We start from the raw sequence: 25828 nt of genomic DNA on the forward strand, positions 1-25828 counted from the left end.
TACAACATTTAACTCTTTTGCTCCTTGCATTGGTAGCACAAGCAGGTTTGGAATTATTTTCCCTGTTTTACAGAAGAGAAAACTGAGGCTTGGGGAGATCAAATGATCTAATTCACACAGACTGTCTAGCAGAGTAGTGGCAGGGCATAGAGGCCAGGTGAAGGACTTCAAAAGTAAGATTATTAAATATAATTCCTATAAACTTGGGAGAAAGTCTGGCAAATATAATTGTCATTTTTTTTTCTCCCTCCATAGGTGATACTAAGGTGTTTTCATTTCCTTTCCCTTCCTTTTTCTTTCTTTCCTTCCTCCTTTACTTTCTTACTTTTTCTCCATGTTAGTCACAGTTTTAGCTGTTCATACTCAAACTGTACAACCATCAGTATAGAGAAAGTTGCTTCCTTTGACATGCCATCAATTTCTTTAAAATCTACATTGTGTCATAGGTATTATTTTAAAAAGTGGGGGCTTGATGGTCAAGAGACTGGTCTCTGGCATCAGACAGAGCTGGTTTAAAAGGCAAACTTTCCTAGTAACGGACCTTGGGCCAGTTACTTGAGCTCAATAGGCCTCAGTTCCTGCTCTGGAGAGTGGACACAACAATAGTACCTGTCTCACAAGGCTGCTATGAGGACTAAATGAGTCAATCCATGTGCCACAATGAGCACAGTGCATGGTTCATACTAAGTTGTCGGTAAACAAAAAAATGATATTCAGTAGAGTAATGCTCTGTATTTCTCATCATTTAGCCTAGTTGAAGGCTAACAGGCTTCTATATTGCAAAACATTTCAGTTTCCAATTGCTGTTGAATATTATCAATCTCCACAAGAAGTATATATTGTGGAGCATTTCTCAAACGCTTTTGACAATGTAACCCTCTTTACATGCAGAATATCATAGGGCAATTGGTCCCTAAACCATAAAATATTGCTCTAAAATAAGTTATTTTGATAATAGATAGGGAATAGAGGGAGAAGCAAGATAAATCTGTGTAGTCATAAGATTTATATGACTTAGAAAGAGACTTCAACTTTTAAGGGTAGTGGTTCTTCGAAGCTAGTATAACAGCACTGGTGTTAAATTGGAGTCTATTAAAATTATTGTATAGCTTGATTTATACATAGCTCCTCTGATATCAAAAAGCTACAGTAATAGATGAATGTTGTAAACAAGTTTATTTTATTCCTAATCTTTTTCTTAGGGAAATAAAACAATATTGTCAGTCAGAAAAGCAGAGTAATGTCAAAACCCAGCTTGTATCTCATATAAGCTAGCAGGCTGAAAAATCTAGTTTCACTGCTTGATAAAAAGAAAACTGATAAAGATTTTTGAAGAGACACCACACTCAGAGATGAGAGAACAAATTTCCCTTTCTTAGAGAAATGGGTTGGATTATTATACAGCACTTAGATTCTCTACGGAGGATAGGCAAGAACTTTTACTCTATCTGAAAGTAAATCAGAGCCAGGAGTTTGGTAAAGATTTGGGTTTGCTATTCAGGAGAGGATTTAAACAATTCTCACAGTGAGAGGTCTTCTCCTGAAGGCACTTATAATTTTTGATCTGTTTTTCAACTTCCTCTAAAGATTCTTTGAATGTAGGAAATGAGTCTAGATGATAGATCAGATATTTTTTAAGAGAATAAAGTTTTAAAAAGATGATCATAGAACAGTAAATTCAATTGATCTACCTTGCACAGTCATTAAATCAAATTTACACATTTGTATCCCTAGACTGTCTTTGAAGTCATAGCCCCTGACATCCAAATGTGAGTCCATTATAATCAGTTTTTTAAAAGTAGGTTGCCTATTGTGGCAAAGACAACTAGATGACCACCAAAATTCTCATTCTACTTTCACGGCATAGAGATATTGGTGGAAGTGGCTACCTAGACAGCAATTTCATTTCCCAGCATGCCTTCCATCTAGTTGGGCAAGGTGACTGGCTTCTCACCAATGGAACCTAGCAGAAGTGATGCACATGTTTCTTAGCCTGACTCTCCCAAACTTCAAGCACAGTTTCTACTTCCTTTCTTCTTTGTCTGTTAGCTAGATGTTGATAGCCAGAAAGACCCAAGCAGACAGCAAAGCCTCCATAAGGCTGAGTATTTTAACCAGAGCCCTTAGCCCCAACTGGTGACCAAGTAAATAAGAATTAAACTTCTACTGTATTCAACTGCTGAGATTTCAGAGTTTACCTGCATCTAGGGTTATCTTAACTATACACTTAAGAAATTTTAACTTAACAGGTTTATGTGTGACTTTTTTTGAGTTATTTCATTATTTGCTGGCAGATCTATGGAAATATGGGTCAGAGCAGTATGCTCCCTGGTTGCCCAGCAACATTCAATGTACTGTCCAATCATTTAATAAATCACACTTATTTGCATGTGCTTACTCTGTGTCAATATAGTATAGGCACTGGGGATATAATAAGTAAATCACGTGTGGGCCCTGCTTTTAGACATTTAGCCCTGACTTTAGACATTTCAGTAGCAAGGAGGTGAGAAGAGGGAAAGAGAACACACGTCAAGACCAGGGTCGGCAGACTATCTGTAAGGAGCCAGACAGTAAATACTGTAGGATTTGTGAGTCATGCAGTCTCTATCAGAACCACTCAGCTCTGCTGGCATAGTGGAGAAGCAGCCATAAACAATATATAAACAAAGTAGTGTGGCCGTGTTCCAAAAAACTGTATTTATGGACATCGAATTTTAAATTCATGTAATTTTCACACTATTTCACTATTTCGGGAAATATCATCTTTTGATTTACTTCAACCATTTAAAAATATAAAAACATTCGCTCATGGGCTATCCAAAAACAGGTGGTGGGCTGCTTTGGTCTGCAAGCTGAAGTTTACCAACATCGATATAGATCATTGAAGATATCAGGAGGAATAAGTACTATGAAAAAAATAAAATGGAATAATGAGACTATGCTGGATTTGTGGGGGCTACATTAAATAGCTTGGTCAGAGATGACCCGAAGGACATGGAAATACGGTAACAGATAATGCCGGGTAAAGGAACAATGGTCCAGAGAAACAGGAGCAAGAGCTGACATCATAGAGAAGCAGTGTCTAGGGTGCTGAAGGCCAAAGTGTTACCTGCCACAGGAAACTAGTGAAAACTTTGAAGCAGAGGAGCAATATAACCTGATGTATATTGAAAGTTATTATCCCAGCCGTTGTGGTGGAAAAAGTCAGATCCTCTTGTAGAAGGTCAAGTTCATGGACAGCGGGACTAGTGGCTGGTAAAGAGGCTCCTGAATGAGTCTAGGCAGGTGCGGAAATTGCTTGGGCTCTGGGGCTGGCAGTGGAAACAGTGAGACGTGGTCAAATTGAAGCTGTGTCTTAGAGCTGTAACAGGATGTGGTATGTCCAAAGTTGCGTGGCAAAGGATTTAAAGCAAAACTTCCAAAGAACATATGGAATGGAAGGCTATGAATTCTTTGGGACTTTAAACTGACATCAGCAGGACTTTGTGTCACTTTAGTTTTCTTTCCTTTCCAGTTATACACAGGGTCAGAACTAGGGATAACAAACTCAGGGCAGGGAGACTGAAATCAAATTGAAATGAGGAGTAGATGTCTACAACCTGGTCCAAGGGTGATGGACAAGGACAGTTAAATCAACAATGCTGGTCTCTTGATGAAAGACCTTGGAGAATTTTCCCTACATTTCTCCCTTGGCAGCCATTTGTCAGAATGTATAATTCTACCTGAACTTGACAAGGTATTTTGTTTGATGAGAGATCTCTATACATTAGTACCCCGCAGTGAAATGGAATCTCTGAATTTCCTGAAGATTTATTTTCAGTAGAGCCAGTGCCGATTCTGGCATTCGAGCTCCTAAATATATGATGGGCGGATGCTCGGAGCACACACATTTCAGTGGGATGTCAAATTGGATCCAGATACCTAGAGGGTTTGTTGCCTATCAGTGGGCGGGATGTCACTTGATGATCAGGAGAGCATTCTCGTGGCTCTGAATCAAGAAGCAGCAGCTCCTCTTTATCACCTCCATCACGTAAGGCTGCGTAATGGTCACTGAAGCCAGCACAACTAGGTTGCCCTTGAATCTGAGGAATTACTTTGCTTGGAGGCTGATTGAGGAAAAGGTCTGAAGCCACAGATGTGGAGAAATTGATTTTCTGAAAGTCAGATCCCCTGTAAACAAAGGATGCTTAAGCCCACATTCTAAGAATGGATTTAGTCATTGGAAAGTAAGTTGAAAGACAGCCTTGGGGTCAGGAAAATAAAGCACAACCATTTACTCATGGATTTTAAGGTTTTTTTTTTTTTTTCCCTGTTTGGTGATTTATCTGTTCCATGAGCTTGCACAGCCTGACTCACTCAAACTTAAGGCTGACCAAAAAAAAAAAAAAAAAAAAAAAAAAAAAAATCTCTGTGGCTTAAAGAATGTAGTTGAAATGAACAAAAGGATGGACAAAGAAAATGTAGGCTGAATATCCATTACATGCTAGGCGCTACTTTTGGGAATCCCTCCATATAGGCAATGGGGGTAGCAGACATTGTTTCATTTAACTCTGACAGCTCCCCTGTGAGGTAAGATTATCATCTCCTTTTTTGAGGTGATGTAACTGAGGTCCTGGGAGGCTAATTAGCTTGCTGAAGGTCACATACCTAGTAAAGAGTAAAGCGGAGACTTAAATCCTGGCCAGGCAAAAGAAGGGGGTGGGGTGGAGGGAGGCCTAGGCAGAAGAGGAGAGGAAGAATATGGTGTACTCAAGAGAGTGAGAGTTGATCAGAATGACTGAAGAGGAAGAAAGTGAGTGTCAAGGGTCAAGTTCAGTGACATTGGCGGAGGCGAGAGCACATAGGATCTGATAAAATTCGGAATGTTTTTTCCAAAGATTTGAATGTTATTCTAAAAATTTTTAAATTCATATATATATATGGATTTTATGATATGGATTTATAATATATATATAATATATATATTACATATTACATGCATACCCGCATATACTTTTCATTCCTACTTATGTGTGGAAAATGGAGTAGATGTGACCAAGTATGAAGTAGGACAGGATGGTTAACTTTATGAATAATCAGCATTCTCAAGTTCCTCAGAATCCCTCAGGAACAGCAGAAGCACTTTATACGCCTATATATTACTTTATATTTTCCAAGGACTTTCCTATCCCTTGGATTCTGAGACAAACAAAGGTCAAGATTTTTATCTCCATTTTACAGATGAATGAATTGATTCGCAGAGAAAGGAACTGACTTGCCCCAAGTCTCAGAGGGTCAGTGGCAGAGCCTAGTCTGGAATCCTCATTGGCTGAGTCTCTTCGAAGAGATCCAGTCTAGGAAGGTGTGCTCCCAAGGCCCTCAGCTCGCCCGAGCCTCCCCTCGGCCCCCTCCTTCCTCTGCAATGGACTCAACGGGGACCTTTACCTTTCGGATGCCATCGTGCTTCATTTCAATCACGTGGAGGGTGTAATTGGTCCGGCGTCCTTTCTCATTAAACTGCACATTTCCTGTCAAGCCTTCAAACCGCACCTGGAAAACAAAGCCAAATGGTGAACAGTGAACTCAGAAGTTGCACTTCACGTTGGCTCGTTTGCTGTTTCTGCTGAAGTGAAAATCCAGAACCCAAGGACATTACATGGGATGAGGCCTTGGAGTAGCATCAATACTAAAAAACTCTCAACTCCCCTGCACGCATGGCAGGCAGCACCAGTCTCTTTCCTACTAAACCAAGATTTATCCTGAAAACATTTTTCACCCATTGCTTTAGGCAAACAGTAACAATGGATCAAAGCAGATCTTAATAAGAAATCTCTGATCCATTCCCAATCAAGCACCCCCATTATGACTGCCACTGTGAGAACCGTCATTTCTCGCACACCTCCTACTGAAGAGACGAAGGCCTGCTAAGGAAAGGAGCCGGTGCTGGTGTGCCATCCCTGGTGAGTCAGGAGAAGGTCCAGAACTGGAAGCTAGCCTTAGGATGCCTTGGGCTCTACTCAAATATCGTTTCTTTGTTTCTTTGTGAGGCCAGGGAATAAAGTCCTTGGGAATCTAAAGACCTGGAGACCTGAAGTTTACCCCAGCTTTCTTCTGAATAGCTGAGTGGGACCTGGGGTGATTGACCTCTTTAGACCTCCACTTTCCAAATTTCCTGCCCCATCAACCTCAAATGACACAGCAAACATCAACGTGCTGTGAAAACTTAAAATCACCTGAGAGAACCCTTTATGGTAAGACCAGAGCAGGTAGAGCTTTAAACAGGTCTCAGTTGGTTAAAACAAAATTTGCATTGGAACCCCTAAATATGCTGCATGGATTTCTTCTCCACAAATGATTCAGAACACACTCTCATGGCCTTATACCTTCAAGCTCATATTGAATCGTCAAGTGGTCCTGATGGGTGATCCAAGACATTTAGGGCTGAGACTGCTACCCTAGGGATGATCAATAAATCTTACCCAAGTCTACCCTCAAATTGGGGATAAGTCTAGCACGTATCATTGGCTCAAGTACAAGAAAGCACATTTTCTAATGGTGACTGATGGTGTGTCCTCATATTGGGCTGGCCTAAGGCCAGCGAGATGACTCTCTACCTGTAACCAATATGAACCTGGCCTCATAACTCAGCACTGTTTATTTCCTCCCTCTTCAAAGAGCTTAAAAGGAAGCCTTGCAGGGTTTTATCTTTTTCTGACAGTGAGAAGCTCCTCTGCCTTCAGAAGGTATAAGAATAGCTGATGTGTGTGTCTGTGTGTATGTGTGTGTGTGTGTGGGGGGGAGAGGGGAGCGGAGAGGAGAGGAGAGGAGAGGAGAGGTGTACATGTGTGTCTGCTCTGAGGCTGAGCCTGACCCTTCCATCGCCTTCTGGTTTGGAGTCTCAGTGGGGAGGCCATGACAGGCCCAGAGTGCGGAACATTCTACAACAAGCTCGTCACTCTCTCAGGTGAAATCTGGAGAAATCCTCACTCTGGAAAAGTCTAGGCTGGCTTTGCTTTTCAGAGAGAAAACAAATCACAGATTCTGCTGCAAAGAATAAGAAAAAGGGAGCACTTCCCATCTGTTAGCAACCTCACCTTCTTCTCACTGTGGTCATCTTTTGCCCATGTTTAGCTCTCCCATTTGTTCAGGTTCAAGATAAGGTTTCTAAATACCAGTACATTACTCATTTAGAAAAACAGAAGGGGTAGATAGATGCATGGATGACTGGATGACGGACTGATTTGTCCGGACAGGAAGAACTGCCATTAAGAATCCAATCAGGCTACCTTTTGGCCCTGGCCTCCAGTATCATATTAATTATCAGTACAGCATATTAATACGGTAAATCACATACTGTCGCTATGACTGTTTCCTCATTTGTATAATAGGGCAATTAGAGTTAATTATGTCTTAAGGTTATTTTAAATATTAAATGAGATATTTTATGATCGATGCTTGGCGCATCCTGAGTATTTGACCAAGGCCAGCTGTTGTTATTGTTGTTACTAACAGCGACATTAATATTACCGCCACTTTCCAAGTGTCCCATCTCTGCGCAGTGCTTTCATGCATATTACTTCACCTCTATCCACAGGAACTCCCTGAGGTGTGCCATTTAGAGATCGTAATCTTCACTTACATGGGAGAAACCAAAACTCTGGGCGGTAAAGTGATTTGCTCAAGATTTATGACTTCTACGTGTCAGAGGCAGGCCTAAAATCCAGAGCTTCTGATACATTCTGGTATTTTCTTTCAAGATATCAAGTAGCCTCTCAGACAGGGGACAATACTACTGTGCTAGACTCTAAGTGGGTGATACAGAAATGAGCAAAGCAGCGTGTTCTCTGTACCACCCACTGCCACCTACTATTCCAGCTGGACCCTTCCCAGGCTGGGCTATGTTAATTTCTAATTACCTGCCCATGAGCGCATCATTGAGCCTATATGTTTCTTGGTCTACTTCTCAAAGAATGGAAATGTTTAGCATGTTGTCTGGGACATAAACGTTCAATGCACAGTATATGTTATTTAGATAATAATGATGAGATTAAGAGGTGTGGAAGATAAGACTAAGCACTGAAGCCTTGGGTCTAGTAAGTTGTTTCAGAGCAGGGGACTCTTTCAGCAGAAACGAGGGTCTTGTCACTATTGCTTTTGCATGCTTTTCTCGGTTTCCCAAAAAAAAATCATTTTCAGCAAAGTTCTGGTGACCTGAGAGCCTCTTGCATTGTCATAGTGTTTTTACAACAAGCTGCTTATTTGATGTTCACAGAAACAAAATGAGTAGCACATGTAGAATTATTTTGCCTCTTTTACAGATAGGATTATTGAGATTCAGAGCTTATGGTACTTGTATTCAGGATCCACAGTACCTCATGAGAGGCCTGGGGCAGCCGAGAGCTGTTACTATCTAGTAGGGGAAGCCAAGACGTACACATTTTTCAGATAAATCAAAACCTGAGAAAAGAGACAGTCCAGAATGACTTTTCCATGATGCCAGAGCAAGGAAGGGTCAATCCAGTGGCTCAGCACCAAACCATTAATGTGGGTGGTCCGGACTCATAGTCAGAGGAAGAAGCATCTCAGAAACATCTGCTTTTGGCACACCTGGAAACTGCTGTTCTATCCATTAGAGCTGAGTCTCTGGACCTCAACCACCTGTCACCTACTGCCTAGAGTGACTGGGCTCAGACTGATGGAGACCTGGAGTTTTCCCTCAGATCCTGCCTCCTGGTGCCTGCCAACTCCTTCTGTGAGAGAGGGGGAACTAACCTAGGGTTTCCTGTCAATAGTCTTGGCTACAGCACTGAGTCCCGGCTGCTCAAGCATAACTTCTTCCCTGCCCAGTGCTGGGAGGGTGCTGGTTGTTGTTTCTGCCACTTGAGCCGTCAACACGGATAACTCCTCCACCCCATCCCTGGGGAGGCAGCAGGGCTGCTCTGGGCCAGGCCTTCTGTAGCCTCTTTGTGGCTGCCTTCAGATAAATCTCTTTTCTTGGCCTCTCATCCTGAAAGCTCACTGGATGGAAAATCAGGGTCTATGGGCTAAATCCAAGGGGACCACATTCTTGCTATGTTAGCAAGAGCGTCTTGGGATCCCTCTGAGCATCCATTTTCCCAAGAATAATCTTGGCTCTTAACTATTTCGCACTGTTGCCCTGAAGTTCAAAGATGCTCATTATCTTTATTTTTTTGAGCCTGTGACAAGCCAGTGAGGGAAGCAGTTCTAAGAGGATTACGTCCATTTAGTAGATGCGGGAATCAATACCAGAGAAGCTGAGTGATTAGTCCAAGGTCTCCCAGATAGTGCTTGATGGAGCCCTGGTTAGAAACCAGCTCTTCCCTCCCCGGCTCCCTCAAAGGCTGAGCATGAGGCCCACAGTCCCTGCTCATACCCTCACTCTAGTCTCCTGCTGGGTGTCACATCCTCACTCGGACCCTCCAGAGCCTAATTCACACTTGTTCAAAGTCACCTTCACTCTTCCTGCAGTCTGTTAGCTCGGATAGTTCTGGTCTATGTGTCTTGTTCTTGAGTAGTTGATAATAGCTCTCCCTTTCACTCTTAGGTATCCCAGTTTGGATGATAAATTATATGGTCTCCCTCTTTAAAGCCCTAGTCCCCTTCCTCCAGGAAGCTTTACTGATGTCCACATTTCTCAGTCATGGCATTCTGTTCTGGCACTGGGAGCCAGGCCGTTACTTAGGCTTTCATCCACACCTTCACAGCTATTATTTCTCAGGGGCCTTGCATCCTGAAAGGCAGGGACTAACCTACACCCCTATTGTCCACCTTACCCCAGACCTCATCTAGCGAAGTCCTGGGCATACCTTCATTTAATATGTTTGGTCATTGACTGACAGATTACAAATGCAAAGACTGGAAGGGAGAGTCGCCATTTAGGGCAGGAGTCCTTACCCTCCAGGCCGTGGGCTGGGTACCAGTCTGTTGCCTATTAGGAACTAGGCTGCACAGCAGGAGGTGAATGGTGAGCTATCGGATCAAAGCTTCATCTGTCTTTGCAGCCGCTCCCCAGCGCTAGCATCACCGTCTCAGCTCCACCTCAGATCATCAGGCATTATATTTTCATAGGAGCACTGATCACTGGTGCCAAAAAGTTTTGGGACTGCTGATTTAGCGTACACTCACCTGAAGTCCTGGGATGGTCTTCTAGGTCATACATATCTATTTATCTCTATCACTATCTCTACCTCTATCTCTATCTCTATCACTATCTCTACCTCTATCTCTATCTCTATCTATCTTTATGTCTTTCTCTATCTCTATCTATATCATCTATATCTATATTATCTATAGCTGTATCTATGTTTACATCTATATCTACATCGATATCTGTATGGAGAAAGAGTCCAAAGCTTTTTTTTATCATATCCTCAAAGGGCCTATGGCCCCCAGATACTAACCCCGATTTGGGGAGCTGAGTTTTCTCTGCTAGCCAGAAACTGACACATGGGCACCCTGATGCTACCCTGATGCTTTGTCCTTCTTGGAGCGCTGAAGGCTTCCAGGATGTGAGCTCATTAATATTCTGAAAGGCTCCCTGGATGTCAGGCAGGGGCCAGGCAGGCGTCTGATTATCTCCACTCTGCTGCTGGGGAAATGATAGCGGGTGGGCCCGCATGGATATTAACCAAGGCCACGTGCTGTGGCTGGCTGGGCCACAGCTCTTGTGTCTCCCCTGGGCTGGCGCTTCCAGGCTTCAGAGCCAAACAGTCATGTGTAGAGTGAGGTAGCAAGTAGATGAGGTAGCAACTGGAGTGTTCCTGAGAAGCGTGTAGCGTGGATAGAAAGTACCCATTGAACCTGGCATCTGAATTGTGGGCATTCTTCTGATATTCAAAAACAGTGTAAAACATACCAGAAATAAAGAGAAGTTTATTGGTAAAAAAAAAAAAAAAAAAAAAGTCCCAGTGTCACCACTAAGTTGCTGCGTAATTTTGAGAAGTTTTTAAATATCTCTGAAGCTCAGTTTCTCTATGTATAGAGCACAATTAATAAAATTGGCTACCTCGCAGTGTTATATTGAGGATTCAGTGAGCTCAAACATGGAAAGTATGTTCAGAGCCTTATGCATAGGAAGCCCATACCACATCATAACTGGTATTACCATTATTTTTAGAATTTGACTCCCCAGTGTGCTAGCTCTCCAGGTGGGTGGTGCTGGGCCTTAAGACCTAACTCACAGATGTCCCAGTCCTAAGACAAACTAAAGCACAGGTACCTTCCCAATGTGTGACTCAAAGGCCAGTAGTCAGGGCAGCAGAGACCCCAACCCTGGGTTCTAAGGGCTGAATGTCATTAGGATTTACCCAGCCCACTGTGGTACAGAGTTGTTCCCTAGTGGTACGGCTATTTCAAGAGATGGGTCTAGAAGACTAAAAAGATGGACAGTGGCCATGACTGTATGTGGAAGGTCCCAGAGGTCGATGTGTACAAGCAAAGGCCCCTGGGGCCATCAGACAGGCCTGGGGCAGGAGGATGAGCCCTGGATGGGAGTCTGGTCCAGCCCCTGCTGCTAAGCTGCTGAGTGATCCTGGATGAGTCACTGCCCACTCTGGGTTGGCTATAAAGTAAGGGAAAATGGGAGTCATTAATCTCTAAGACCTTGTTTAGCAATAAGTTCTTGGGATTCTAGATGCGGGACAAAGATTCTGAAAAGGCATCAGTTTGAACAGCTGACTTTAGGGTCAGAATGCTGGGTTTTGTTTTTGTTTACATTTCTGTGATTAGTTCCCCCATCCCCACCTCCCAAAAGAGACTGAAGGGAGATTCTTGAGGGCAGGTCTAGCCTTCTCTTAAATGCCCCCAGGACTTGGCCTAGGCCAGGACATGCTCTTGAGGGGCAGGTAATTGGCTGCTGGAGAGGCAGGCACATGCGTCTTGCCTCTAAGACAATGTAAAAAAAGTCATTATTCTTTTGACTAAGATAACTGCCTCCTCGAAAACCCTACTGAAGGCAGAAGCAGAAGAATAAGTATTTATTACATCCAGAGGGACCTGTATTAGGCCATAAGAAAAACAAAACAAAAAACAAACAAAAAAAAACAGAGCCTGAGAATTCTCAGAGCCAGTTGAGATGCAGGAGACCTCTTTCCCACCTCCTCACTGTCATGAATAAGGAAACGGAAGTCTGTGGGAGATCTGAATGGGTATTTCAAGGTCACCCGGAGAGCCAGGGGCCCAGCTGGACTTTGAACTCAGTCCTCCTGCCTCCTGGTCAGAGCCCTTCCCTTCACCCGTGTCGACTCCCAGGCTTCGTGACTGTCCTGGTGGCGTCAGAACATCCTTCCAGGGACATCGTAAAGATGGGAGAGGCAAGGGAGTCGAAAGGGTTGTGAAGCTGAGGGCAAGTGCCTGGGACCTTCTGAAACCAGTCTCACATTGCAAATAGGATCTGTCTCGACTGTGGAGTCTGCAAGAGCATTTAAAATAAGCCAGCAAGCAGGCGGGGCACCTTTGTCAACTACTTGAAAGATGCCTGGTGTCTGCTATTGCTGCGAAGTGATTCAGGGCCAATCTGCATGGAGCCAGGGGGAGAGTGGACAGGGATGCTGGGGACCCCTTAGCATGTTCCTCCTGTAGTCATGGGGTTGCTGCTTAGCTTCGTTCCAAAGGACAGAGCTACATGTTGTCAGCGTAAAGGCACCTCATCTGAGTGGAGGAACAGCCAGTTATGTTCCTCTCTCGTCTCTTTCTCCAGGTTGTGAAAATTGTTAGGGCTGTGCACGTGTGGTTGGAAAACAAATGGGAATAGTTGTACATTTTGCTCCACATTTCCATCTCATTCAGAAATGCTCCTCTCCTCCCCCAGGAGCCCAAATTCACCATCTGTTGAATGTAATCTTGAAAGTAGAGCCGGTCTTATCCAGGCAACTCTACCGGAAGGGGAGGGCAGGTCCTGAGGGCATTTGCACCAAAATCCCTTGGGGTTGCTGGCTTGCCACTATGCCTGTTATTTTGACATTCCTTTGCAGGAAGCATGCCTGTTTTGCCCAGTCCCCTTTGGAAATACAACCTCTGAATCAGGAGGCATCAGAGGCATCAGACGGTGCTGTCTGCAGTTTGAGAATCACAGCCTAGTCTGGAGGTGCTTCTAGAGACTTCTAGAGATTAAGAGAGACTTCTAGGAGCTCTGAGAGTGATAAAGCCGACAGCATGTCCCCAGAATCTTCTAAACCAGGGATCTTAGGTACACAGCCCACATGTATCATTTCTCATCCTGCTTCTACAGCAGACATATTACTAATTGGATATTTATACCCTTCCCTGTTGAATCTGGATTCAGCCTCAGAATTCTTTGCAAAGCCAATTGATTGGAGTGGGCATGACCATTTTCTGTCCCTGTTCTTTAACTGTACTTAAGTGCAGACAAAATTGATGATTGTAATGCTGGAGCAAGAAAATAGGATCACAAGTACTGAGAGACATTTTCAGGCCCCCCTCATGACATGTTCACAGAGAGCAAAGGTAGTGAAGAAATCCCGAAACCCAGGGCAAGAGGGGAGAGTTCCTGGGAGATTTGTAAAATGGTTTGGTTTCATCCCTGTGTGTTTTAAGTCTCCTTTCCAAATACAGAATCACTGAATTCCCTTCTTCTGCATAGTCCCTAAGCAGAAAATACAGCTTTTACATTATCAGTAACAACTGTTCCATTCTATTGGTTTTTTGTTGTTGTTCTTTTTGATTTTGACACGAGCTCCCATGTATGCCAAGAGCCACAAACAGAGTGCAGTGACCATCCAAACTTCAGGCATACTCTGCCTTTTCTTTAAAGTAGCTACATTCCACATAAAACAGATGCTGGACTCCCCTGCGAGGTTCCCAATAAGAGGGGCATCATTGCCATCCTCACCTGCTGCAGAGCTCTCTGGATGTCGATCCCCTGGCCCCAGGGGACAGCTGGGTTAGCCAGGCAGTCCCCAGCATTCCCCCGGCGGGAGATATCAATTCTCTGCCTCCGCAGGCTCTGGAATGCCTCAGCCATCACCTTCACCCCATCGTAGGTGAGCGCAGAGGTGTACTGGTGGGAGGAATGGAGACGGTTAAGTGTCAGAGGGAGCTGACAGGGAGACAGGTGGGAGCTGTATCCGGGAATGTGCTTCCTGGTGGTGAAAATGCCTGCAGTGAGCCAGGTATAGAGAGTGGGGGGTAGTGCTGAACCAGGAAGTGCCTGCCCCTTAGATGGGGTTCAGTGCTACACCTTGCTAGCCAATATTGCCCTCTGAAATTGTGAATTCAGTATTGCTGGTTGTGACTTTGGAAGAGAAGCCAGAGTTCTAGATTTTCATATCCAATTTTGGAATTTTAAAATGTTGGCTTAATTGGGGGCAAAAAGAAAGAAAAGAAAGAAAGAAAGAAAGAAAGAAAGAAAGAAAGAAAGAAAGAAAGAAAGCAAGCAAGCAAGCAAGCAAGCATAGATTAAATTCAGCACATCTGTATCCAGTCCATGAAAAAAAATAGTTGATTTTCTCTGTGTCACAGTGACCAATTGAAAACTAAGAGGAACTGTTTACCATCCCTTGTGACAGTAAAAGGAAAAAATAATTCAAGAAGGGTGAGCACTTAATTATTTCCATATGCAGCTCACTCAGGCGGCAGGTTTACATGCGAACGTTCTCCTGTGCTCACTCATGATAACTCTCAATTTTTTCCCCTCCTGCCTGTAAGGGGGCTCAGATGTTGATGCACCGAAACCAGGGTAACAACCTAAGACAGTATTTCCTGGCTTCGGAACGCACGTCTCTGGTCGTCGTTAATTTGTCCCCAGTGCCTCGCACGTTCTCTGGTCCATTCGAAGTTCCCCACAGAGAGTTACAGAATGAACATATAAGTACTTTTCTAGCTTTTAACTTCGATTCTTTCACATTTGAAAAGTATGTATGTCACATTTGGTTATTTTCCTAATCTGTTCCAATCCTTTGAAAATGGGGTGGGGTATTTATATATTTATTGATTAGCTGCCATGTGGTTTGGTCACGGCTTTGGAGCCCATTTGTGATTTTGTTTGCTTGAACTCATATTGAAAGAAGCCTTCAGTCTGAATTGCTAAGTCAGTCTGAGGAAAAGTGGGATGAGACACATCTCAGTTAAATGGCCTGCCATTCACAAAAAGAAATTGACCTAGTGACAAGAGTCAGTCACAAAGGATTCACTGTTTGGCCCAGATAAACAAATTTGGCCTCAGAAGCCTTCTCAACGCAATGTTCCACACAGCCACTGCCAAGCTATTGGATTTGACATGGGAGAGAAAAATTACCTGCTATTCTTATTTTAAACCATTATCAGATAGCAAACAAGGTAGAATTTGGCTGCGGGATTTAGAGCTGCGTTGCTGGGACGTGAGCTGCAGACAGTCTGCATGGTAATTGGGAGTTGACTCTCTGAGGCAGAGAAGTGCTTGATATCACTTAGGTTTCCCTGATTTTTAGCTGGACACACGGCTGACCAGAATAAGGGCCAGCTCACCGCACAGCTCAAGGAGGCTCAATCCACGAAGTAATGAATGCAGACAGCATTCCCCCAGAGCTGTGCAAGATGGTGGCCCTGCCCCGAATAGAGACACAGTTTTTCAGCGTCCCCTGCAGCTAGCTGGGGCTAGGTTTCTGAGATGTGTCCAGTAGCATGTGAGTGGGATATCTGTGTGTGACTTCCAAAGGGAGTCCTTAAAGGAAGCCGTTGTGCATTTTGTTTCCCCCTCCCTGCTGGGTGGAATTCTGAGGTGACGATTCTTGCTTCGGCAGCCATTTTCCACTATCAGGCAGCTTCCGTGTGCTGAGGATAGCAAAAAAAAAAAAAAAAAAAGAGAAGGTAGAAGAAGCCTGAGTGTTTGATGATTGTGGAGCCATTATACGAGGCCCGGATTGCTGGCTTCTGAATTTTGTTTATATGAGAGAAAAACAAACCGTCCATTTTGTTCAAACCATTGTCATTCTGGATTGTCCGATCGTTGCACCCTCAACCTTTATGGATGTATTTCCCTAGCTCCTTCCTCTGAGACAACTCAGCCTGCTCGAAAGGCTGACGCTGTGCAGGAATCTGGAGTAGGCAACAGGACCAGGTGCCCACCCGTCCCCTCACCTTGGGTCTCTTCCAGTCCACTCGGGTGTGGTCTCGAGCATCGCTGTTCTTCCACTGCTGCATGATCCTGGCTGGGATGGTATCTGTGTAGTTCACCAACTGGAAACCTGTCACATTTGCTCCACTCTCCTTGAATTTGTTTAAATCAATGTCCATGAAACCCTGTGTGGTGAAGAAGAGAAAGAACTCAGAACATGCTGCCTGGATAAATCCATTTAACCTTGTTACCAAATCACAGGACTTTCCCATCCTGGTCCACAAGGTGGAACCAACTTAATGGAGAGACAGTCGTGTCTCCTTTCTTTCTGAACTCGGTTACCCTTTAGCTTGTGCACAAAGTTAGCTCAGTGGTTAAGAGTGTTTGCCTAGGAACCAGCCGTGCCTGAGCTGAAGTGCTGGCCCTGCTACTCACAGCCATTAGCGATACTACCTTGGACTAAGTTACCTGATGGTTTTCTGTCTGAATGATAGGGATTAGAAGGTTGGGGAGAAAACGCAACGCAATGACGCATGTCAAGTGCGTGGTGCACACTGAGTGACGGATAAATGACGGCCGGGATTATTATGACACCACAAATGTAGAACAGAAAAGAAAACATAAGAAAGGAGTCGAGGTCTCCTCCGTGACCTCCACCCTTCGCCCTTTTGAGAGGAAAGGACTCTGAAGTCCATCAGGGCCAAGCTCCTGTGGGCGGTTCAGGGTCCCCAGCACATCCGTGGAAGAGGCGGGATTCTGAGCACCCCTCCCCCTATGCTCTTTTCTGTACCACAGACTAGACCTCAACTCAGTGAGGCCCGGTCAATTGTAACATCCACAAAGGATTCTTTATTGAGAATGAAACTTTCCTCCCCATTTGGTAAAGTTCATTCAAACTCAGGAAGCCTTCAACTTTAAAAGGAAATCTTATATTTGTATAACATATTCCATAATGTACAGTAATTTTGTATCTATGGCCCATTTTACTTTATGACTTTATAAGGTAGACATTATATGTCTGACAAATAAAGAAACTGAGACAAAGTGGGAGAATCGATTTGTACAAAGTCATTCAATGAATTAGCAGCAGAGAGAGGACCAGAACTAAGGTCTTCTGAAGCTCTTTGCTCACTCATTCATTCACTCACCATTTAACAAATATCTTTGAGAGCCAATAATGCATTATTCTAATGAAACAAGTACCTTCTCTTACGTTCTAGTGGGAAAGACAGTAAACTAATATAGAAGTAAATATATAGCATAGTATACACAGTATAGTCCAGTATAGTATACTAGGCAGTAGCAGTGAGTTCTGTAAAGAAAAATAAAGTGTGTGGGGGCAGGGGGAGGAGAGCGATGCCATGCTGGGGCAGGCATGACCACGAGGCGCCTCCCTGAGGAGGTGGTGCTAGAACAGGGACCTGAGTGAGGAGAAGCCTAGTGGGTGAGCTGTGGGGAAGTCTGGGGAAGGACATTCTGAGTGAAGGCTCAGAGGTGGGAGGATGTTTGGCATGTTCCAGAAATAGTGAGGAGGATAGTGTCGCTGTAACAAGGTGAGTGAGAGGAAGAGGGAGTGCGAAATGTGGTCAGAGTGGCAGCCCATGGCCTCGTGATAACTTCAGTTTCTTTTTAGATATTTGGGGCTCACTGCAGGAATTTGAGCTGAGTTTGTCAAGTTAGTGCCCTTTGGGCTTCATGGCTTAGGGAGCTGCCAAACCCCAATAAGAGAAATGGGAGAATGAGCAAGGGAAGCGTTTGGTGGATTGAGGGTAAGGAGGAGACCTGGACTGGCAACAAAGAGCCCAAAGTGCTAGGTCCAGCTCTGCCTGGGGATCCTATGGTGCTATCCAAGTCTCTTAATTTCTTATTGACTTGATCTAGTATCCTTATCAAAAAGAGCTAGTCATAAATGACTTCATGGCTCAAAGACACTCCCCCAACCCTTTGCCTTCAGAGTTCTGTGATTCTTTATTATTTGTGTTTCATAAATAAGCTAAGGTCAGTCAGAACCCTTGTCCTAACTATTTGTTCCGCCTGGAGGCCTGCTTTCCCTGGCTGGCTCCATTCCAGGATCTTGGCTGAAATGCCATCTCTTCAGAGAAGTCTTTCCTGACCCCTTATCTGAAGATCCAGTTCTTGCCCTGTGGTAGATGCTGTTGGTGCCCTGCTCATTTCTACTCCCTTTTACACCCTGATGTTCCACTTTATAGACAACCTACCTATTACTTCACCCATGTGCGGGAAATCCAGATGTGTCAGGGAGTTAGTACACCCAGAGCAGCTCTCAACCAATGATGGTTGGGAGTTAGCAGATAAATACTCCAGAATCCTCTCCCCTCGGTGGAATAACCCTGGGGTGTGTTCTGCACCATGTCTAGAGGTTCCCTAAGGGACTGAGCTCCTGTAGTCCTCAGGGGTAAGTGTCTTGATTATGTGACTTTGTGGGCTGTCCCTTCCCTACCTCACTTTCCTGATTCCCTGCTGTTGTTTGGGAGGGCACCCAAAGAAACCACTTGTACTTAAGTCTTTGTCTTCAGACCTGCTTCTGGGATAACCCTATCAAGTCACGACCCAATCAAGTCAGTTCCTCGTTGCCACCCTGTGAGAGTTTCTCCAGAGCATTTCTCATCTTTCGAGATGACCTCCTTTACGCATTTGTTCCCTTGTCTTCTCTCTACCCATTGAAATGTCAGTTCCATGAGGGTAACAACCTTTTCTGTTTTGTTCACAAATGTGTCCCAGAACCTGGCACCTAGAGCAAAGCCTGGCACAGAGTAGATGCTCAATATGTATTCGAGTGGATGGATAGAAGCCAGAGACTTTGCTCAAACAGGAATGCTAGTTAGCCTAGGGAAATATGATCTGCAGGCAGCAAAGGCCAGTGGATAACTTTCATTGTTTGAAAAGAGAAGCTCAGTTTGGAAACGTCTTTTGAGATTAACTTTTCCTGTAGCCACAGTTTACAGACTTTCACAGAGGTCTACTAATTTGCACAGTGGTTCCAGCAAGCTGTTAGAACAGAGGAAGTCAGAATTAGATACTTATGCCCAATAGGCATTCAAAGACGTTATACTGCCTAAGAGTACAGCCATCTACCAGTGATTAAAAGCTAATGTGAAGTTGAGAGATTTCCCACAATTATTAGAGATTTTAAAAAGAACATCTTGTTCATAAAATAACTATTGAGAGGATGAAATGGAAATTATCTCCGTCAGTCAAGTTCTCTCATTTGAAAATCTGTAACAAGCTCCTGGGCATTTTGTACTGACTGCCCCGATCTTGAACATAAAATGGAGGCCAAAGGAAATGACAGAGTTTATTCAAACATAAATGCCACTTGACTCTGTCACCAGAATTTCTGACTACAAGGTTACTGGAGCCAAATCTTGCTTACATCTAATCAAACTGATAGGGCCCTCTTACTGAACTCCTCTGCTTCCCTAGAAGAAATGGACAAAGAATGATAAAACGAGCTTGCATTGGTGATGTTATTAGGTAAAAGAAACAAAATTAGAGAATACCATAAGGTCAACATATGTTCATTTAACAGCTGATAGTGTCCCTCTTATGTAAGAGTTCATGCCGGAATGGTAATCTCAAATCTCTACGATGTCTTTAAATCACTAAGAAATGAGTGACTTATAGTTACTAAACTTGATTTCTCCATAATGCAAGAAAATGGACTTTTCCAATACAGAAAAGTGTTATTGACTATGAAGGGGAAATAAAAGTGTTAACTATTTGCCCATCACTGGAAATTTTAACTCATTCACTCTATTCTCCTGAGCATGCTCATTAACAAAAGGCTTAATTAAATCATTTTCTTTTTTCCTTTGCCATTTTTATTTAAAAAAAAAAAAAGCCTTAGGCGGTAATATTTGGTAATTAGTACACTTTTCTTTATCTGTTTATTGTGCTATTAATTATATAATATTGGATAAGAATGCAACATTGCAAATTATACTCTATTAAAGTTTTAAACTGCGAGGCTCGATCATCACTACTCTCTTTGAGTAATTTTGCCTATTATATAACATACCCACAAATACTGAGTCCAATGCTCTGTACACCGTGACTGTTGAATAGAAATCAAATTAACTCACGAGATGCTCCTTTTCAAGTTATTCGGTATGAGAACTCAGGTCTCCTAAATCCAGACTCCTTCCACTACCCCTCCAGCACTGTACCAGATACTGCTGTTCACAAAGTGACTTCTGTTTCTCATCTAAAATGGGGCTTTGTGATGAGTGAGCTCTTGGAGCTATTTGGTCACTATGCTTCTGTCTGCTCCTTCTTCGGCATCTCTGTCCCAAGCGTGACTGGTGACTGGGTGACATGAGAAGAATGCTCTGCCCCCCATTTTCATTCCCATGCAAATAAACTGGCTGGAGAGCTGCAGGCTCTCAGGATAGAGGTCCTTAACCGAGGGGTACACCAGAATACCTTAGGGGGCTTTTGAAAAATTAGTCATCGTGAGGATTGCCATTCAGTAGCCTGGAAGGGAGACTAGACATCTGTATTTTTACAAAGCTCTAATGTTGATAAATCAAAAATCAGGGTTTAATATGTTGAAATTGTGAAGACAGTCATTAGAAGAATTCCCAATAATAGCATAACTAACAGATATTAAGAACAAGATGTGGGGAGTGGCCTGAGATGATTCATCATCTTTCTAATGGGGAGTCAAAGATGTAAGTAAAGTTAATAAAGCAAGGAAAAGAGACATAGATATATTATGTAGACGTGTGGAGGAAACCACCAGAATCACGAAACAAAGAGAAGGTTTGAAATAGTTATTCCTAAGAAGTATGAGATTGAAGAGAGCAGGCATTTACTTTTTATTTTATACTCTCTGTAATATTTTTTATTTTTTACCATGTGAATGTATTTTCTTTTTAGTACTATTAAAAAAATAAAAATAGATCCTCAGATCATTGTGATGTACCTTGCCGGTTAGGAATCATCTGTTAGTTCCTAGAAGGTGGGAGACGGCATGGTAGTGGCAGAGCAGGGGAGAGAAGCCGTTGCATTTGTTGAATCTTTGCTACAGTCTGTTAAGAAAGCCCTGCTTCCTTCGTTATCTCCTGGCCTGGAGTTAATGCTGGTGCTGTTAAATGCTCTACTGAAACATGGGTCCAGAGGCGTTGCTCATAGGAATAACAATAACGTAGTCTTAAATTGAACACTTGAAGCCTATGCAACTTTATTGACCAATGTCGCCTCAATAAATTTATTAAAAAATGACAATAATGGCAAAAATGCCACTTCATATGCATTGCATAACTCAATCTAAACAACCCTTTGTGAATTATGAAGTTACTGTCACTGAAAAATGAAAAATGAAATAGTCAGCAGTTGCCTCTAGATTTATTTCAAGCACTTCTCAAGCCCTTATTCTGAGCCACACATTCTGTTAAATGCTTTATATACATAATCCTATTTAATTTCCCTAAATAAACCTGAGAGGTGAACATATACAGTAGGCACAGGACGCTCATTTGTATAAATGAGTGAATGAGTATTCATTTTAATTTTATGTTGAGGACTTATATAGTTCAGAGACTTTTGGAAAGTCCCCTGAGATCATAAAGCAAGCAAGGATTCAAACCGTGGTGCAATTATAAAACCCGTCTTCTTTGCCAATGTGTTACACTGCATTGCCAGTGGAGGAATATATAAGCTTAGCTTTAGGATGATGTGCGCAGGTTGCCCCAGACAAAGTGGGATAAAGAACCTCTGACAGTGTGGCTGATACAGTTAAGAACCCAGAACAAATGTTTCATCCTGCTAGAGAGGAGCCTTTCTGTCCTGCTTTCTGTCTTAAAGGAACATCTGTGGGAGAACACGCTAGGTTTCTCTCCTTGACGCCAACCTCATTAGGTTAGTTACATGTTCCCTGAGTCTCTACGTATCTGAAGTCTGTTAGTGCACATCTACCCCATGTCTATACTGGGGGTCGGCAGATTGTTTTCATAAAGGGCCAGGTTGTAAATATTTTAAACTTTGCGGGCATTCTGATTTCTGTTGTAACTATTCAATTTGGCCATTATAGCATGAAAGCAGCCATAACTGATAGTAAATGAATGAGCATGGCTACGTCCCAATAAATTTATTTATGGATATTGAAATTCGAATTTTACATCATTTCACATGGCATGAAATAGCATTCTTCTTTTCATTTCTTCCCCTAATAATTTAAGCACGTAAAAACCATTTTTAGCTCATGAGCCAAACAAAATCAGGTGGTAGTTGGTTTTGTCTTATGGGCCACGGTTTACAATGCCTGAAGCAAAGATGTTGGAGATTAGATCAAACCCCTCATCGTACAGATAGGGAAACTGAGGTCTAGATTGGCGACTTGTGGCTTAAGGTTGTAGGGCCGGCTAGGGGATTCACAAGGATTAGAGTCCATTTCCCCCATGTACGCACTGTAGGTGGTAATGCCATGCTGACCAGCCATTTAAATAGAACGACTGGGAGTAAAAGTGCTCCATTAAGTAAACTAGTTAATATAGTCATTCCACGTATCATATGTCAATTATAATTTTCAAAGGAATAGAATGAATAGGCATTTCAAATAATTGTGATATCGTAAAGAGATGTTTAACAGTATAACTACATTAGACATGCTTTCATCTTGCTGTGAAGATTTGGAAAATGTTTTAAGGATCATGACCAGCTCTGGGCTATCATCATGACTATTAATTATCACATGCACCTGGAAACAAAAGCACCAATTACGTGTGCTTACTGGTTACTTAACCTCTCTGAGGCTCAGTTCTCAAAATGCAGATGTAATAAATAGCACCTACAGCATAGAATTGCTGTAGGATTTAAAAGAATACATTTAAGCTCTTAAGAACTGTGTCTGGCATATAGTAATTGCTTAATGAATGGTAGCAATTATTATTATCATTACATTCTCCATCTTCATTATCATTGGGCCAGAAGAGGTTAGGTGTTAGAACGGCTTCAAAACCAGGCCCTGGGTCAGGCAAGGCGGCTGAGAGAACAGGAGGCTGGTGTACAGGAGTGCAGCTTTCAAAGAATGAAAAGTTTTATTATCAAAGCCAAATTTCCTTTTTCTCTGCGATTTTTCAAGGGGTCACATTCAAGCTGTTCAACTCTCATCATCCTGGTTGTTTGGACACTGTACTTGTCAGGAGGGAAAGGAGCATCCAGCATTGTTCGGGGAAAGAGACCAGGAAGAAGGTTCATTTAACAAGCCCTGGGACCCTGGGAAGAGCACTCCTCCGTCTCATCTCCTTGAAATCTAGAAGAGGTAAGATTAGAACAACTCAAAGAACTTGCCCTTTATACTCTGAGAGGCACAGGTTGAACATACCAAGTTTCAGATCAGTTGTCAGATCAATTTTCATATGACAGCTCCATAGAGAGGAGAGTTATAGGGAAGTGGTTTGAAAAATCTTATTATATTAGAAATGCCTGATTTCTAATTAAGGGGTGATCAACCTAAGAAATAATAGAAAACTAAGAGCCAAGTGAAGGGCGTATTTGAATCTCAGAAGCTCTGTCATGGGGAAGAGGTGAAAAATTTGTTCTCAGAGGCTCTGGAAGAACCAGTGAAGGGACGGAGGTATTGGGAGGCAGATTTTGCTAAAATAATAATAAAAACCGTAACTATATGCCTAACATATTATCAAACCGCTACTATGTAGTAGGTACTGTGCTAAGTACTTTCATTTTATTATCTCACTTAATCCTCATGACAATCTTGTGAAGTGGATACTTATATCATTCTCATTTTGCCAATTAGAAAACTGAGGCTTAAATGAATGGAGTTGCTTCTGCCCAATATAACATAGCTAGTGGGGGCAGGGATCGAGTCACAGCAAGTAACAGGACTCTGTGCTTGTTTTCTAACCACTGTGCATCCTGCCTCCTGACCACTTGTCCACTCAGTCTGATTTGTTTATCTTCTGTCCTGCAATGAAGCACTTGGAATGGCCTGCGTCTCAGACTAGGAAGGAATCAGCAGGTGTCTAGGAGACCGGGACATTTGTCCTCAGCGTCCTAAATGTGTGCTCTTTATTTTTATCTCCCTGATTGCTGCAGTGGTCCTTCTCATCTGCCCTAGGAGACTGTGAGCTCCTAGAGAGCAGGAACCTTGGTCCCCCAATGTCCACGACACAGCATCCAGAGCAGGCCAATGGCTTAATTCATGCTGTAGAATAAAAGAATAGACAACAATTGTCTTTGCTCACCCTTTTCATGATTTTCTTATAAGCTTGCATCCTGTTATCTCTCAGCCTCTCAGCTTTTGTCTTGTGGACTAAAGTCTTTTCATTGATGTTTTTGTGTAGTATATTTGAACTGGGTCATAAATAACAGGTGTCAGAGAAACAGTTTTAAGGGCAACCACACAAGTTCTGTCCTGTCTTTGAACTTCATGAGCTGGTCTAAGCCTCTCCAGGCATTACTTTATTGATCTGCAAAATGAGAGCATAGGCTGGATCAGAGATCATTTGAACTGTGATCTGGGCTGCAGGCATTTTAGAGGTTACCACCTTGAGCTGGGGGAAGGCAGAAAGGTGGGATCCTAGATCCCCACCATCCCTCTTCCACCAAAGCAGCTCTGGTTTTTATCTGTTCTAAATACTGAGGTTCTCCCCAAGATTCCATTTGAAAAGGAGCTTTCAACTAAAACGTTCGGAAACTTCTGAGCCAGACGATTTCTTTCTTAAGAGCTCTTTCAGCTTTGATCTATAGTCCTGTGATCGCACAGGTGTGTGCACATGAATATGAATATATGTGAATTCATGGAATATTCCTGGGCTGAGGACTTAATTGTATCCTCAAATAACCGTGTTTCTGCATAAGGGTCTTCACATTTTCCTATTTTAATCTCTTTAATCAACTGAACCTTTAATGTGTCCTCACCCTCTATAATCCCTGGTAACACACAGGCTGACCTGGTTCCCACCGAGTCAATAAGACATTGTAGTTGTGGCTGCAACAGCTAAACCACCGTCTGTATTGGAAAAAAAAAAAAAAGCCCTAGTGTTAATTTATCGAAGTACACTTGAAGTCAGGGAGGCAGGTTGTGTATTTGCGAACACACATGTGTCCACTGCTGACAAGGCATTGTAAAAGTCAGGTTTCAAAATCCAATTTCTCTCAGTCCAGGGATTGAGGATAAAATGCTGGCACTTTGTGGCAGAAGATTAAGGGACCCTAGACTAGGCTGTCAATACATGGGTGCAGAATACTACCCAGCCTGGAAATTTTTGGTCTTCCAGGGCTTTCCTTCACATTAACTTTACCCCAACTGACTGCAGTCAGAAGTGACATCTGGCTAGGGCCACTTTAAAGCAAGAGCCAAAGGTCAACTTAAAGTTCAGCCTAGTTTGGGGCGGGCCCTTGTGGCTGAAGTTCCTGGCAGACTTGAGACCAACAATAGCTTCCTTTTGCATGATGAAAACCTTCTTAGCAGGAAAGAATATACTGAGCCCATCTTTTGGATGAAATGCCATCTTAAGCATTTATAGGCCTTGATATATAGTAAGCACCCATTGAATGCTTGGTGAAAAACGAATAAAGGTTCAAACATATGATAAATCTGGAACCTACTGTGAATGGGGAAAGGAATAATCTTGTTCATCATTCATTCATTTACTCATTCACTCGTGAGTGCTCAGTATTGCCAAGCACATACTAGACAAAAGGATGCAGCAGAGAAAAAGACAGGTATAGTCCTTGCTTTTGAGCTATTTTAGGTTTAGTGAGGAAGGCCAATATTACCCAAGTCATTATAGA

The 25828-nt window shown here is 42.9% G+C and overlaps 1 protein-coding gene across 3 annotated transcripts in view; it reads right to left on the reverse strand.

Annotated features, from left to right (window-relative positions):
* GRIA1 (glutamate ionotropic receptor AMPA type subunit 1) overlaps nt 1-25828 on the reverse strand; it is a 278498-nt gene that overhangs the window by 88976 nt on the left and 163694 nt on the right. For all 3 annotated transcript variants that reach the window (XM_016167002.2, XM_016167003.2, XM_036224243.1), the window contains exons 6-8: nt 16075-16236; nt 13850-14017; nt 5425-5529 (exon numbers count right to left, since the gene is read on the reverse strand). In XM_016167002.2, the coding sequence (XP_016022488.1) occupies nt 5425-5529; nt 13850-14017; nt 16075-16236 (435 nt within the window). The remainder of the gene's footprint in view (nt 1-5424; nt 5530-13849; nt 14018-16074; nt 16237-25828) is intronic.

The sequence above is a fragment of the Rousettus aegyptiacus genome, unplaced genomic scaffold, assembly GCF_014176215.1.
Source record: "Rousettus aegyptiacus isolate mRouAeg1 unplaced genomic scaffold, mRouAeg1.p scaffold_m13_p_7, whole genome shotgun sequence".
Lineage (NCBI taxonomy): Eukaryota > Metazoa > Chordata > Mammalia > Chiroptera > Pteropodidae > Rousettus > Rousettus aegyptiacus.